Source organism: Siniperca chuatsi, linkage group LG8, assembly GCF_020085105.1.
Source record: "Siniperca chuatsi isolate FFG_IHB_CAS linkage group LG8, ASM2008510v1, whole genome shotgun sequence".
Classification (NCBI taxonomy): domain Eukaryota; kingdom Metazoa; phylum Chordata; class Actinopteri; order Centrarchiformes; family Sinipercidae; genus Siniperca; species Siniperca chuatsi.
In genome coordinates, this window is record NC_058049.1 from 14,743,960 (window position 1) to 14,758,417 (window position 14,458).

Sequence of the window (14,458 nt, forward strand, 5' to 3'; positions counted from 1 at the left end):
ATATATACACACACACATTCAGTTTTTCCTTTTGTTTAGGTGTGACTTTTCATCTCTGTGTTTCTAGTAACAATTGTTCAATTGGTATCCATGGGGGATGGAAAGCCTCTCAATGCCAACAGGCTCTGCTCATATACTAAAGGGTAACCAGAGGACCACAGCACCTTGAGTGAAGTGGAACAAAAGGAAAGTGAAACTGAAAAAGGCATTCATGCAACCCCTTCTGTATGTCATCAAATTAACACACTTCATAAAAATATGCTCTGGCCTTCTCTAAAATATGTAGGGCTGTCTCGCCTCGTCTTCAACATTTTCATTTATTTGTCATGTTTTTGTGGTTAATTGGATCATGCTTTTTCTTATCTATATGTTTTTATAAACACTCAACATTATTCCTGATGGATTTTCTTCAATGAACCTTACCTATAAATACGAGAAATATATATTTCACTCTACCGCCCGGCCTCATGTTGTCTGGTATAAACCTCCATCAGACTCTGTGGCGCAATGGTAGCGCGTCTGACTCCAGATCAGAAGGTTGCGTGTTCAAATCATGTCAGGGTCAGTAAACATCAGAGTGGCTTAGAGGGGAGCAAGCCATCCACTAATTGGAAGGTTGGTGGCTTGGTTCCCCAGGCCAAATGTTACAATTCATCAACTCACATATTGACCAAAGGTTTTTAGATAAAAAAATCTTTCTATTTTTTTGTTGATAAAAAACATAATCACAGGTTTATTTTGAGCAATTTATGGGGAAGAGATGGGCAGAAGAATGTTATCCCCTATATAAGCATCTAAAATTCTGACTGGATTCAATCCCACCAAAGCTTTAGTGCATTGCTCAAAGTATCAGTGTCAACAGTAAATTTATTTCATTTTACTCCCTACCATATTTTCCCAACCATTCAGTGGAGATGCAGATGGCCTCTGCCCCATCCTCCTCTTACAGTATAATGGCCACATAACCAGTTTGTAAATTAGGTTACTTGTCCAATTGACTTTGAAGCTCTAGAGAATCTGAGCAACAGAAGCATCACTCTTCCATTCTCCTCCTCTCAGACAGATGAGACAACAACAACTACCAGAAACAAGAACAAATAACCCTACAATTGCCCCACTGTGAAAAGGATGAGGCCCTATGGGAACACACACAAAAATGGTATATCTGTCTGTTCTGACAAATGAGAGCAGGCTGGTATAAAACTAATTTAACACGCTAACACTTCCCTAAACTCCCTTCACTCTGTGGACGGACAAATGTACATACAGCCTGCAAAGTGTCCCCTCCCATTCCTCCCTGAAAGTGATACTCAATGTAAAATGTAAATTATGCAAGTCACCAGCACAGTGGCACAATTGCACATCAGGTTTCCATTCATCTGTTTCCATTCTGTCCAACAAAATACAAACATCATATCTTGCCACACTTCATACATTCTACACTGCCCAAAATGAACACCATGTCACAAACACACCCACACAAACACACATAAAGAATACAAGTGAATGCTGTCTCCCTCACCACATCTATGATCTGCAGCAGAGTGAGGCCCAGCTCCACCAGGATGGCGGCTGAGTCATTGACCACAGGTCTCTCCAGCCGGTTGTAGTTAGCCAGCAGCTCCTTGTACAGCCTCCTCTGGTGTTCTCCCTGCAGGGATCCTGGAGGAAACAAAAGCTACATTTGAGCATGGAAGTTCATTCTTGACCTTAGATAAAAGTTTGTGTGACAAAAGAATCTCAACTCAAAGGTCCTTACTCTGATAAAGCTAGGATGTGGATCTTTGAGATTATTCAGTCACCACCAGCAGTTACCACATATTTCAGAGTTGAAGTACACCCCTCCAGTCACTCCTTGATTTATAGACACAGGGTCTGCAGTCTTTTTTCTTGCATTTTAATCCATAAATCTAGCGCTGGATTAATGATGTTCCAGAGCAGGAATTTTTAAAAATGCTATCACTGTTTTGGCTTGGGCTAACCCTTTCCTGCAAATTGTACTTTGGAACATATTCTTGTGTACTGAGGCTGAATTCTAATCCAGAAAGTAGCTTTAATGGCCTTCCTGACTTTTTACCCTGCCATTGCTGGCACCAGCCTGCAGCCAGAGTCTGTACAGTTTGTGCCAAGAAGTCCCTGATTCCTACAGTACATCCTGTAAACTTGCCTTTCATATGAACAATGTATAAGAGGGAGGTCTGTTGTTGAGCTGAAAGTTTTGATGAATAATGTATAAATAAACACGTGCTGACATCTGCATATACATCCGCAGACTGTAACACGCACACACAAAGTGGCAGGACTGTGAGTTGGTGTTGTCTTAAGGTCCAGGGTGATTAAAATGATGTGTTTGTTGGCCCGACTCTCATCGCCATTATTGATCCTCTCTACCTCACCTTCCACACACATTTAGTGCAACCCATTTGTTCCAAAATAAAGGGAGACAGAGACACACAAACACCTACGCACACACACACATATACAATCAGACCACATTGTTAATGACCTTGGAGTCACCGATATCACTATAGTGCATTTTACAAACAAAAGACATAAGTACAACAGGGTAAAAACTTCATATTAAAAAAATATTTTATATTATCAAGACATTTGTGGTAGCCTCATATTCAAACCTCACAGGCTCATTAGCTCAGTGGTTTGTGCTCCTGGTAATGTGATCACACCACAGCTAAAAGAAGCCCTAATCAGTTTTCTTCCTTCATATGTGATACAGATCTGTTTTAATGATTGGGGGCTGCAGTGTCAAAGCAAATACCCTTAAAATGTCCAACTATAAGTGGGTGGATCTTTGTAATGACAACATACACAATGACTTGATTCAGAGTGGCCTCCATTTCTTTTTCTATGCATACCCTCCCTGTAGGGTACAAAATGTCAGAAATTGAGAAAAACAGCCTTCTTTTGAGCTCAATCTTTTTGCACCATCCAAGGGTTTTGAAAGGATTTCATAGGGCCAACAGGTTGGAAAATTTTCTTAAATGACAGATCTGAAATTATGAAAACCACATAAATTGGTCAGCGGCATGCATATAAATCTGAAGTACACACTTCGGCAAGGGAACACTCACATATTGTTACAAAAACTTTCCATGCACACATACTGTGATATATAGACATATACAAATATAGTTGATAACATGCACACAGGAAACAAACATGAAAGAGTAATTCACTCTCTATCATACAGTACATACACAATCTGTCATTGATATAAAATGTGCTCAAGAGGTCACCCCTATGCACAGACAGTATAATGACTTCCTCATATAAACATACAGTGGAAAATCCACTGCGAAATGGTGGGAGGAAGGGAACAAGTGAAATTATGAGGGAGGGAAATGACAATATTAGAGACAGACATGAAGTGTGGATAAGAAATAAGGAGAGAGGATTACAGAGAAGGAGGGGAGCGAGTTCTACAGCCCTGTAAAGCTGTGAAGACTAGAGGAGTGTACCAATGGCCCAGCATGGTGTTGATTGGCCCATTACAGCTGTAATGAGGAGAGTTATGGCAGGAGTGAGCCTGAGGTCAGAGGCAGAGGAGCTACGAGAAGCTGCTCAGCACAGCAGAATCTCTTTCATTGCTCCTAAGGAGCCACGCAAACTGATTAATACATCAGATCTTATCCTCTCTATCCATGCACCGTCTATCCAACTTCCAGTCCCTTATGTGGAAGTCGGATTGACCGATCCTTCGCTTTCCTGCAGACACACATTCACACCCACAGACATGGATACAGGCACATATTGTTTTCCTGTCTTTCTGTCTGTAAACATGTTTGAATGGACGCTGCTGTGCTCATGGCTTCTGCAAAGACAAAAACAAAATTTCAATAAATCAGTACACAGCACCACAGTCATAAATCTGTCCATCTATGAACAATGTAATTTGCATACACAAATCAAATTTAACTACAGCCTCATCTACAGCTGCTATCCTGCCAACCTCCCTCCTGTGTTTCTACTGTGTTTTATTACTGTGAATTGTGAGCTGAACTCCAAACGAACATAACTAAACTAATAAAGTCAGGGAAGAAGAATTGAAAGTTCAGTCTCTGTTGTCTCATGTTGTCTTTGCTTGTCTCATAAAACCGTGTTTGGAAGGAATTAAATAATCAGATAAAATAAACCACTGTGCCAACTTTAATTCGCAAACAAACGTGTGCAGCGTCCACCAGGGATAAAGGGACACATCAATTAGTTGTTCTTTTTTTGTTTTGTTTTTAACCACTTCACTAATGAAGTTGATATGAGAATCTGGCAAGAAGAAATCATTTTCCACAGCGACAGGGCCTCATCAAACAAACTCCAGCAGAGAGAGGGAATCAAAGTGGGAGAGAGAGGGAGAGGGGGAGCTGGAGGACTTGTCGTTTGTTCGGCAATCAGCACCTTCTTTGTTTATCTTCCTGTTCTTCAACTTTGTCCCTTTACTTAAAGAGCATGACAGAAAACCCTCTGGAGAGGTGTTCCTCAGAGCGGGGATAAAAGAAAGTCAAGTGTGAAGAAGACTCTTAAAAGCCTGATTTATTCTAATGTTAACTTTTAATCAAATATATCTTTTGTTTCAGGTGGATTTAGGCCAATAACACAGCACAGTGTCATAATTCTTATAGAAGCTCTTTTGTTTTAAATACATAATATTTAATAATGTACATGATGTGATGCACAAAATGTAAGTAAAAACTTGAATGAATGGGTTTGGGTTTTAAGGCTGAACATAGGATAAATGACAATATGTAAAAAGGACTACCAAGGAATACCTTTAAAAAAAGCATGTTAATAATGCATTTAACCTTTGACCCAGTGACCTTTTTGACACTAACTGAATCACTATCTTCAGTCTTCATTAGATGTCACTTTACTGTAGTTGGTTTGACCTTTTACTGTTTGTCATGCACACGCACAAACTTTACAACTATTTAACCTTATTTCCTTGATAAATTGAAGAAATTGTATGTGTGTTAAACATGATGGAGTATTGATCTACTTTAGTTGCTTATCATTAGCATGTCGAACACCATGGTGGTCAATACAGTAAATGTCAGGGCTCACCACTGTGTCTTGTTCAGGTCAATGAGAAAGTCACTGATTAGAGGAGTTATCCAAATGATCAATTATGACTAAACCAGTAAAATAGTGAGTATGTCCATTATTTATAAATATCTTAATACATTTCATATATTACAGTCAAACCCTTTACAGGTATTATTTATAAGAAGCAGAGAGAATCAGGCAACAGTCATTTACGTTTAGGGAAGTAAACTCAGTGTGTGTTCCTGCCCCCTTTAGAATGGTCACAAATGTGTCCTCTGAATACAATTCCTACTCCACACACTGCTGTGGAGATGCTCGGTCCACATTACATATTATATATTTTTTTGTAACTGTGGTTGAAGGACTTCAGTCATTCTGTCCCAATTAAGAGCTAATTCATTGTCTGTAAGTATGAGTGAAAAGACAGTTTTAAAAGAAATGGTCAGTATTTGTTGAAGTCTATTTTACTTAAGTCAAAGAGACTTACACCAAGGAATTTATCATTTTTTGCCAACATTTATAGAGTTTATGTTTATGTTTATAGAGAAAAGGGCTGCAGCTCTTTGAGGGAGCTCTCAAACAATCCAAGCAATAATGAGGATTCTGCTGAGAGAACGAATCCCCCCTTGATGAACACGTACATGAACATTAAATCTAAAAAATCAAAAATACCACAAAAACAACACATAAGATGGAGGTAGCTGCAGCATCAAGCACTGTTGGCACGAGCGTATCAGCAGAGTAATAGTGAGAAGAGTCAGGTTTTAATGGCCGTGCTGTTCACCTGCATGAATAGGATTGGACATTACTAGTCAGCACATAGTCACACAACTGTGAATGAGCCAGTGATGTGAAGCATGAATGAAACAGCTGCTGCCTGACCTAACGCCAATGATCGCTGATCAAAGCATTTCTCCAATTAATAGATACCAGCAAGTGAATTCAGAAATCACTGAGAAGTTCACCTTTCCCTCTTTTTCAACATTCTTCCCTTGAACTTTATGAGCATTAAATGTCTGAAATGGGTTTGTAAATTTTATATATTAAAAAAAAGAATAATAAGTCTAAGTAAGTTTGTAAGTAGGTTTTTCAATATAACTGCCTTTTGTTATGTCTTACAAGAGCGAACTGTATAATTTAAAGCAGAAAATGAACTTTCAGAATTCACTTTAGACTTCAGTTTTGCTACCTAGGGTGTCAAACTCACACTCAGTATCTCAAAACCACTCAGATTGTAGAAAGAGCCTTATAATTTCAAGGTCACACACACACACACACATTTAGAATTCACTGTTGCCTTTCTTCATCTCCTCTGTGCTCATTTTAACTCAGATAAACACCCCATAGAAACAGGTAACATATGTTTTTTGTTATGTGCGGTTGTGTTCAACCCTGTATACATTGATGTGTGCATGTTAACCTAAACTCACTTATCTAGCACACTGAGGTTGCCCCTGAGCTCCGGGATGTCTGCATATAAAATTAGTTCTAGCTCAATAAGCAGAGACAGACTGCTTCTGGGCACCTCAGGAACCCCGAGGGCATCAGCACCCGAGGGGACTTTTTATTTCAGCTCGGCAGAACCCACAAAATTTTAATACATTTCACATATTCACAAAGTCTCCTTTGAGACCAAGCCAATTTTCTCTTTGTGTGTTTCCTTGACATCAACATTTATTAGAAAAATATTGGACGCGAGAGCTTTCTCGCAGATTATTGTGAAAGAGAATCGAGAGGAAATGAAAAATGTGAGACCCAAAGAAATGTAAATTTGGTCTGTATATCTTTATACATTATGCTTTGTGCCCTGTGGTGGTGAGACAACCTGTCCAAGAATGTGTCACCCTGCTTTTCAATCAGTCTATACTGGGAGAGCCTCCAGCTTCTGATGTGAAGTTTTAGAACCATTCAAATACTAAGGACATAAATAATGTTGTGGGTGTTTTTGGAGTGAGACCTACTATTTTGGATAAGATTGGAAGGAACATATTAAGAATTGACAACATCAGGACAGAGGGATGGTTTGTATACTTCATATTGACAACAATAGCTATCACTGAGTCAGGATGGGACAGCTGCAGCCATGAATCTGATAAATCTGAAAGGATAATTTTGCTTAGCATCAGCTAAAGGGAAAACTTTCCACAGTGTGCGCAGGGTAAGAGGAGAATCAAATTTCAGACACATGACAGCTGTGTACAAATGTGAAAGATGAGAAAAAGAAAAAAAGACTGTTGTTTGTCTGATGTTTTTAACCTTTGTATTGCACACTTAAAAGTTCACTGAGCGTGAAAGTTAATTCCATTCATTCTCAATCAACTCAAAGTCAACTTTCTAGTTTTTTCTAGAGCTTTCAACTGCATCTCAGTCTTCAGGATGAAAGCTCCGGAAAAAGCTACCTGGACCTTGAATCAAGAGTTTTTGTCAAATGACTGTTTCCAAGGTCCTGAATGAACTTTTGTGCTTCACTTGTCAACAGAGCAAACTCAGCACACTAAGGAAGACGGTGAGGTGCATTTGAAAGCTCCCGAAAAAGCATTTAAGTGAACCTTGATTTGAGACCTTTTTTTCTTCTTCTTTTTTTTTTGCCAGATTTTAGGTTTATACTTGTAAATCTAATTTGGATTTTTTTTTAACTCAGGACTATGCTAGTAAGTTACATTTTTCAAGTTTATTCATTTAGTCTGTACTTTTTCTAAAATGTACATTCAGGTCCGTCAACATTAGTTTTGCAAATTTGTACATTTTGGTTTGTTTTAGCACATATCATTTTACATTTTCTGAGGGAACATTTCCAAGTCAACACATGAGCACTGAAACACTATTGACAGCTTAACTATCCTTAACATTTTGTATGCTGTCCTCTGCAAAGAGATAAAAGGCTCGCAGGGCTGGCCAAACTGAGAGCCAGCTGAATGTTTAAAAGCAATAACCTTAATGTACAAACTTTGTGATATTAAGCATCAACCTTAATTCACAGGCACAGATCATTTATGTGTTTAGCTTCAAAAATTATACTGTATAAATTAAAATTCTGTGTAATCTAATAATTCATAATTTTCTAGCTTCCTTTCATTGTCATAGATTTGAGGGTCTAATCTATAAAGACAGAAAGTAAAGATTATGATTTTCTAAATGTAAATTTTACAGCCAAAGAAATGCAATGACAGATGGATGGAGATGTGTTATGTGTGTGTATATTACACACATACACAATGCAGTGACATGGTGAGATTCAACACAGTTTTAAATATCATATGCAAATGTAAATAATAATACATAAGGTAAAATCAGAAGCACATTCTTCCCATCCTTCCCCCTTCACTTCCTCACCAACTTGCAATACTTTTTTCTGTTTTCAGCCATTTTTGTCCTTATCTGCAATGAATGAGTGCATTCTAGAGCTGATTAGGTTGTGAAGAGATAAACAAAATGCTGGAAAAACATGGTCATGATCAGTGCTGTCAGCAGTTAGTTAGTATCTGCAAACAAATGGTGGAATTTTAATAGACAGTACCTTAAGATAGAGGGCAAGTGTGAACAAAAATATAGGTTTTCATTTGGGGTGGCATCTGAAAATACAAGAACCATCCAAATTCACTCAAGGACATTTTTATTATCTCTCTGTCACATACTGTCTCTCTCACACACACACAAAAACACACATTAACATATACTGAGAGGCGATTCTGTCCCATCTGAATATTTTTTTAGTGGGTCAATGCATTCAGTTGAGGCTTCCAAACACACTCATCAGACACAGGGTATCCAAACACAGATGGCCCGAGGGACCCATTCTCCCTCACACACACACACACACACACACACACACCTCACAGACACACACCTCACAGACACACACCCAAACAAAAAAAACAAACAAACAGGAATGCTATTTTAGGCAGAGCACTAAATGACCACCTCTTACATCAGGGTGTTTTAGTGCCCCTGATGAGCCCAGCTAAACCCATCCAGACTGAGCCGCTGTCCAACTCACACACACACACAAATCCAGATGGTAGGATGAAAGCATGCAGAGGAATGAGCATGGCTTTGTTTGCAATTTTCTGTTCAACATAGGCTTGGTGTGCATAAAACATTATTGAAAGCAAGCCATAAACACAATGGCTGGATGTTGAGGCTATTGTGCAGGTGTTTTAAAAGATAGGTTCACATTTCTCTAGTCTGTCTTAATAAAGTACATGCCGACATGTACGTTATTTGTCGCTTTAATCACTACTGTCTATATTAGCCATGAAGATATCCCTTATAGTGCAACTCCATTGTAAGAGATAAAGGACAAAATCCACAATCCTCATTCCACGCAAAATGCATTTTTAAGCTCAACCAAAGCTAATGTGAAGCTTCAGCAGTTTGAGTTAGACAAATCAAATGGAAAGACTTTTTAGTAAGAACGCCCTTCTAAGTGTGTTAGAATGTGTTCTAAGTGTTACAATCAGGGATAGAAATTAACACCCCTCACCCTTAATGCAGGTGATTTTGTGTAGTAGCTGAATTTGCTCAACCTACCAGCCATACTGGCGGGTAAATAAAAATAGCAGAGAAGCCTTTGAGCGGCAGTCTGTAGCAAGCTAATGTTAACTTATAGAGATGAAAAGGCAGCAATCCTTCCATTCATGATTCACTCTTCTGACGGTTTCTTTATTTGTGATGCAATTGCAAAGAAACATTACAAAGTCAGCCTGTTAAACTTGGCCAGCTTGTGCTGCATCCACAATGCCTGCAGGAAATGAAAGCTTGCTTACCGGTAGCTCCATTAGATGAGCTTGACCTCTGCATGCACTGCAACTTTTCCTCAGAATGGATGAGTCCAATGCGGCCTCATTAGTTCAGCACAAGTAAGTAAATAAAATCATTAAAAACACAAAATACTTGTGTTCATTTGCCTATAAGTTATCGCTTAATGTCGCTAATTACAACCTACTACATCCACGGTATCGCCTAATACTGCTAGATGGTTGGCTGACTGCCACGTAATACATGATTAAACTATTCATAAAGTTAATCAACATCATGTAGTCAGTTATAATTGACCAATGTATGTAAACTTGCAACCATAGGAACAGCTTACATAACCTTCACAACAAGCCACAACTGTGACACATGTGCATGTACAAGTGCGCTCTGGTACTTGAACAAATAGCACTTACTGTGTGTGTGTGTGTGTGTGAGTGTGAGAGAGAGAGAGAGAATATCAGTATTTAAGAGTTTAAATATTTACCTTATCAAATAAAATAGCCTATTGCTTGTGTACTGTAGATGTTGTTTTATTATTTTTAACATGCAGTAACACACTGCTGGTTCTGACGATTTATGCTGCCTTGTCGAAAACCTTATACCTTATACCTTATGTGTTTCCATTTCAAGTTGTGTATATCCCATAAAGGTATAACTCTCACAGTATTATGACGTCTTTATTTATGTTTTAAACAGGGGTAAGTGTACTGTAAGAATATGTGGAGCATATTTTGATACTTTGGGGTAGGGTATTTCGATAGACCAATATCCCCTATAAAATAATGCTCCCACTACAGAATCATTTTATACTACACCACTACTGACTCCATGTATACTGTAAGAATATGGGAAGCATGTTGAAATACTATATTATAATATCTCTATTTAAGATTTCAGGGAGACTGTGGGTCATGCACATGCACAGAACCGCTAAGCGGTGAGTGGCTGGTAGATTTTGGAATCCACCAGCCACAGTGACAGGTGGACAAAAAAGTTAATTTCCAACACTGGTTACAATCACTCCACTGCCCCTTATAAAGGAAACAGTCTCCAGGAAAACATATTTATTGCTTCATGAAGATATTAGCGTCTTTACGATATGTCTGTTTGCTTGATTGACAGGTGTCTCAGCCTATCACAGCTATGGTGGTTGCTGCTTACTCCAGGCTTCAAAGGTTGGCATGTCCATGTTTTTCTGCAGCTGAAGTGTAACTGGCTTCAGCCACTGTTTTTCACACTAACAATCATGTTTGCTGGACCGACTCCCAATGAGGTAACATGAATCCTGATGGATAAACCGTGCGAACACTACAGCGCTGTGGTGACAAAAGATTAGAACAGATGTAAAAGGTTTTAAAAAAGACATGCCATTCACTTAATTCACTTCAGTTTAGCTCATCATTAATTTACATGCTGATCTTTCTTTTGAGGCAGAAAACATAAACATATCACACTATTTTGAAACCCCTCATTATTTAGAGTAATCTTATTTCATACGGTGGTAAACATGCTTGCTAAATCTCAAAAATTGATGTAAAGAGCCAAGTCTATTATCCACTCTGGAACATAACAGTGCTCTGATCCCAAAATGCTCTGGGACAGAGGGACCAGAGTTATGAACCTGGAGGGGGGATAGGGCTGCACAAAGAAACTGCTGACAGACCGCCATTCCCTGAGGACCTGGACAGTCGACAAATGACAAATGCTACACATCTACAGCCATTTTGATGCAAATATCTTGGGTTAGTGTCTGTGCAAGTGCGTATGGGAAAAACTGAAAGAGAAAAATAAATAACCCTGCATTTACACAATACAATGGCAATGTGGATGGAGCGATATGATATGAACTCCCACCAAAAATTTTGTTTGTCTGAAGTTGTTATATCTGCTGAATATAAGCTGGAACAATATACTCCGAGTTAAGAGTTATGAACTTGGGGTAGGGCGTTACAACATGCTGCTCGTTTACAATCGTGATTGACATAAAAACTTGTGTATGTATGTGAATTTTGTTCAAGAAGACATGCAACTTAATTTGGTCCTTTTTCTATTGGGATTTTTTTACTAAATTAAAAATAGCAGCAGCTAAAACTTGACATTGCTGAAATTTCACTGGCCAGAGTGGCACAATCAGCAATGCGTCTTACAGAAATCAAGTAAGTTTGATACAGATGGTAGTTATGCAGCAGTCGCCCTAGAATACAGTGGACAACCTCACATTAGTGTGCCAACGAGTTCCTGCCAAATGTATATTCTGACAGGTCCTTGCTCAAACCTGTAAATGGGTGTCCACCTTAACAGAGGCCATCTATCTCTCCTTTAGATTATGGCCAAGACCTTGAAAACTGCCGTTTAATTGTCTGTAAGAAAAGCACCCCAAGGTGAAGAAATAATGGGACTCTGATAGTCCACTACAGTGTCTAATGGGCTGCAACAAAGTGTGTCTATGTCTGTGTGCATGCATGTGTGTGTAAAAACCGAATTGTCTCATACTCTAAATGAGAAGCAAGTGTCCTTCAAAAAACACGAAACTTAAGAGGATACTTGTATTGGCTACACTGTTATTGTTTATGAATTTGTATGTGTATGCATTCACATGTGTATCTTAGGCACAGTTCTGCCTCTGAAACCAACCAATCATGTGTGCATTGATTTAAATTAAGGTCACTTCTACATTGGCAATGGTCCTCATTATTTCACTATCAATCATTTGGTAGGTGAATTAGTCAGGGGATGTCAGCAGTGAAGAATCCAGATGTTCAGCAACTTTGAACCTACATCTTAACCCAGGTGGCTGGCTTATTGTCTAACCTGTTTAAAAACACAGACAGAGAGACAGGGAAAGATGGGACGATGGAGAGGGAGTCAGAGAAATGAGAGATGATGAGAGCTGATAACAGGAGGCACAAAAATGAATGAGATGAATGAATGTAGATGTAAAGGTAGGGCAGGGAGGAGAAAGAGAAACATTTCAGACAATCCAATTCTAGTTGGCAATTTAAATGTTGTAAAAAGGGCTTAAATCAGGGCCTCCGAAACTGTGAGAATTAAAAATTTTAATGAAGGTTGCTTGCCTATTATATTAATACCATGTTGAAACTTTTTTACACATATACACACAGGGCATGAGGTTTAACAATTTAAAGTGTTGTCCTGCAGGCTGCTGACTGCAGGAAAAAGTTGATTAGCTGTTGCAAACAGGTTTACATTTATACAAAGAAACAGGGATATCAGAAAGAACATCATGTACTGAGGACAGTATGTATTGTAATGACCATGAGAGGAAAAGTATCTGTTTTGGGGAACGAAGCAGAGACTTTAGCAACTTACAAACAGAGGAAGTGTAGGATTCCTCCACTAGGGTGCTGTCTCCACACGAAGGGTGGAATCGTGTGCCAAGAGGCTGTTACCAGCCTGTGCACCACCGAAGGGAGAGCTAAGTCTAAACCACAGCTCCTCCCCACCTCTGTAGAAACCTTTCAGATAGTTGTACCTTTTCATTTAAAACTCTGTGTAATGTTAAGAATAGCATTCTTTTTTAGGATGATGGCTACAGATTAACAGCTTGCTGACTGTGGTTTTCTGAATAGAAAAGATCCTTGTACAAGATGCTTTTGATCCTCCAATTCTTTAATAAATGCCAAAGTAAGGAATAGCTTCTCTCCAGATTTTCTTTTGCAAATAAACGAACGCGCTGACAAATTCTGCAACCACTAAAATAGACAAAAAGGCAAGAAAAGGGCAGCATGTCATTGACAAGAAGTAATGTATGAAATCAGTAATAGTGAGGGGGGAAAGGGGGTGTCAGGGAGAAAATGAGCAGAGACAGATGAGGGACAGTAAAGGGGGATCGAAGTAATCCTGAAAAGATCAATTTAATAATAATAATTTAAGTAATTTCAACCCTCTACACTGTCTGTAGCTGACAAGTAATGTTTTTCACTTATTTGTGCGACTCTGTCTCTCTGTGCGTTCCTCTGTAAGTAAACGGGTTTCTATGTGAATGTACACTTCAACTGTCAAACTATGGACCCATCCATTAACACATCATTTCCAGCATCATGTCACAATCTACAGTGGCAAGCAGAGATCAGAGGGTATGGTGTTGTGTGTTAACAGGGTTTTGGATGGATGGATTCATATAGGAGAGATTTATAATCTATGGTCGAGGGTTTAGAGCCCTAAAACCACTGGATGTTTAATCCTAATCTAGGAGCAAAGAATTTCGCCGTGCTGCAACACTGAGTGCTTTGCTACCACATCCATACTTCTACACCATGTTGAACACAATCTACCATGCCTTGTTGCATATCTTTCTAGAACTAAAACTAGAGAAAGCTCCACAGGTTATCAGGAACTCTTATATATGTTAGTTCAGGTCATCCATATAGTTCCACAGTTTTAAACTTTTGAGGTGACTTGAAGGCAGCACAACCTGTCGATCATTTTAGCATTGTCAGTGAATGAACAGCAGCACTTACACCACCTTAACACATGACTGAAATGCTGAACACGGACATAAAAATTCCATTTTACATAAACTTCATGATTAAAAGAGCGTAGAGTTTGGCAAAGTATTGCTGAGCATGGAAAAAATAAGAGGCAAGCAGACAGTGGAAGAGTCTGCAAGAGAGAAAGAGACAGA

At 38.9% G+C, this 14,458-nt stretch overlaps 1 protein-coding gene and 1 non-coding gene across 3 annotated transcripts in view; one reads left to right on the plus strand and one right to left on the minus strand.

Moving 5' to 3' along the window:
• Positions 1 to 14,458, minus strand: part of LOC122880286 (neuronal acetylcholine receptor subunit alpha-7-like) — a 35,039-nt gene that overhangs the window by 18,281 nt on the left and 2,300 nt on the right. For both annotated transcript variants that reach the window (XM_044205260.1, XM_044205261.1), the window contains exon 3: positions 1,523 to 1,662. In XM_044205260.1, coding sequence (XP_044061195.1) covers positions 1,523 to 1,662 — 140 coding nt within the window. The remainder of the gene's footprint in view (positions 1 to 1,522; positions 1,663 to 14,458) is intronic.
• trnaw-cca lies at positions 494 to 565 on the plus strand. The gene has a single exon. It is a non-coding gene; the product is annotated as a tRNA-Trp (tRNA).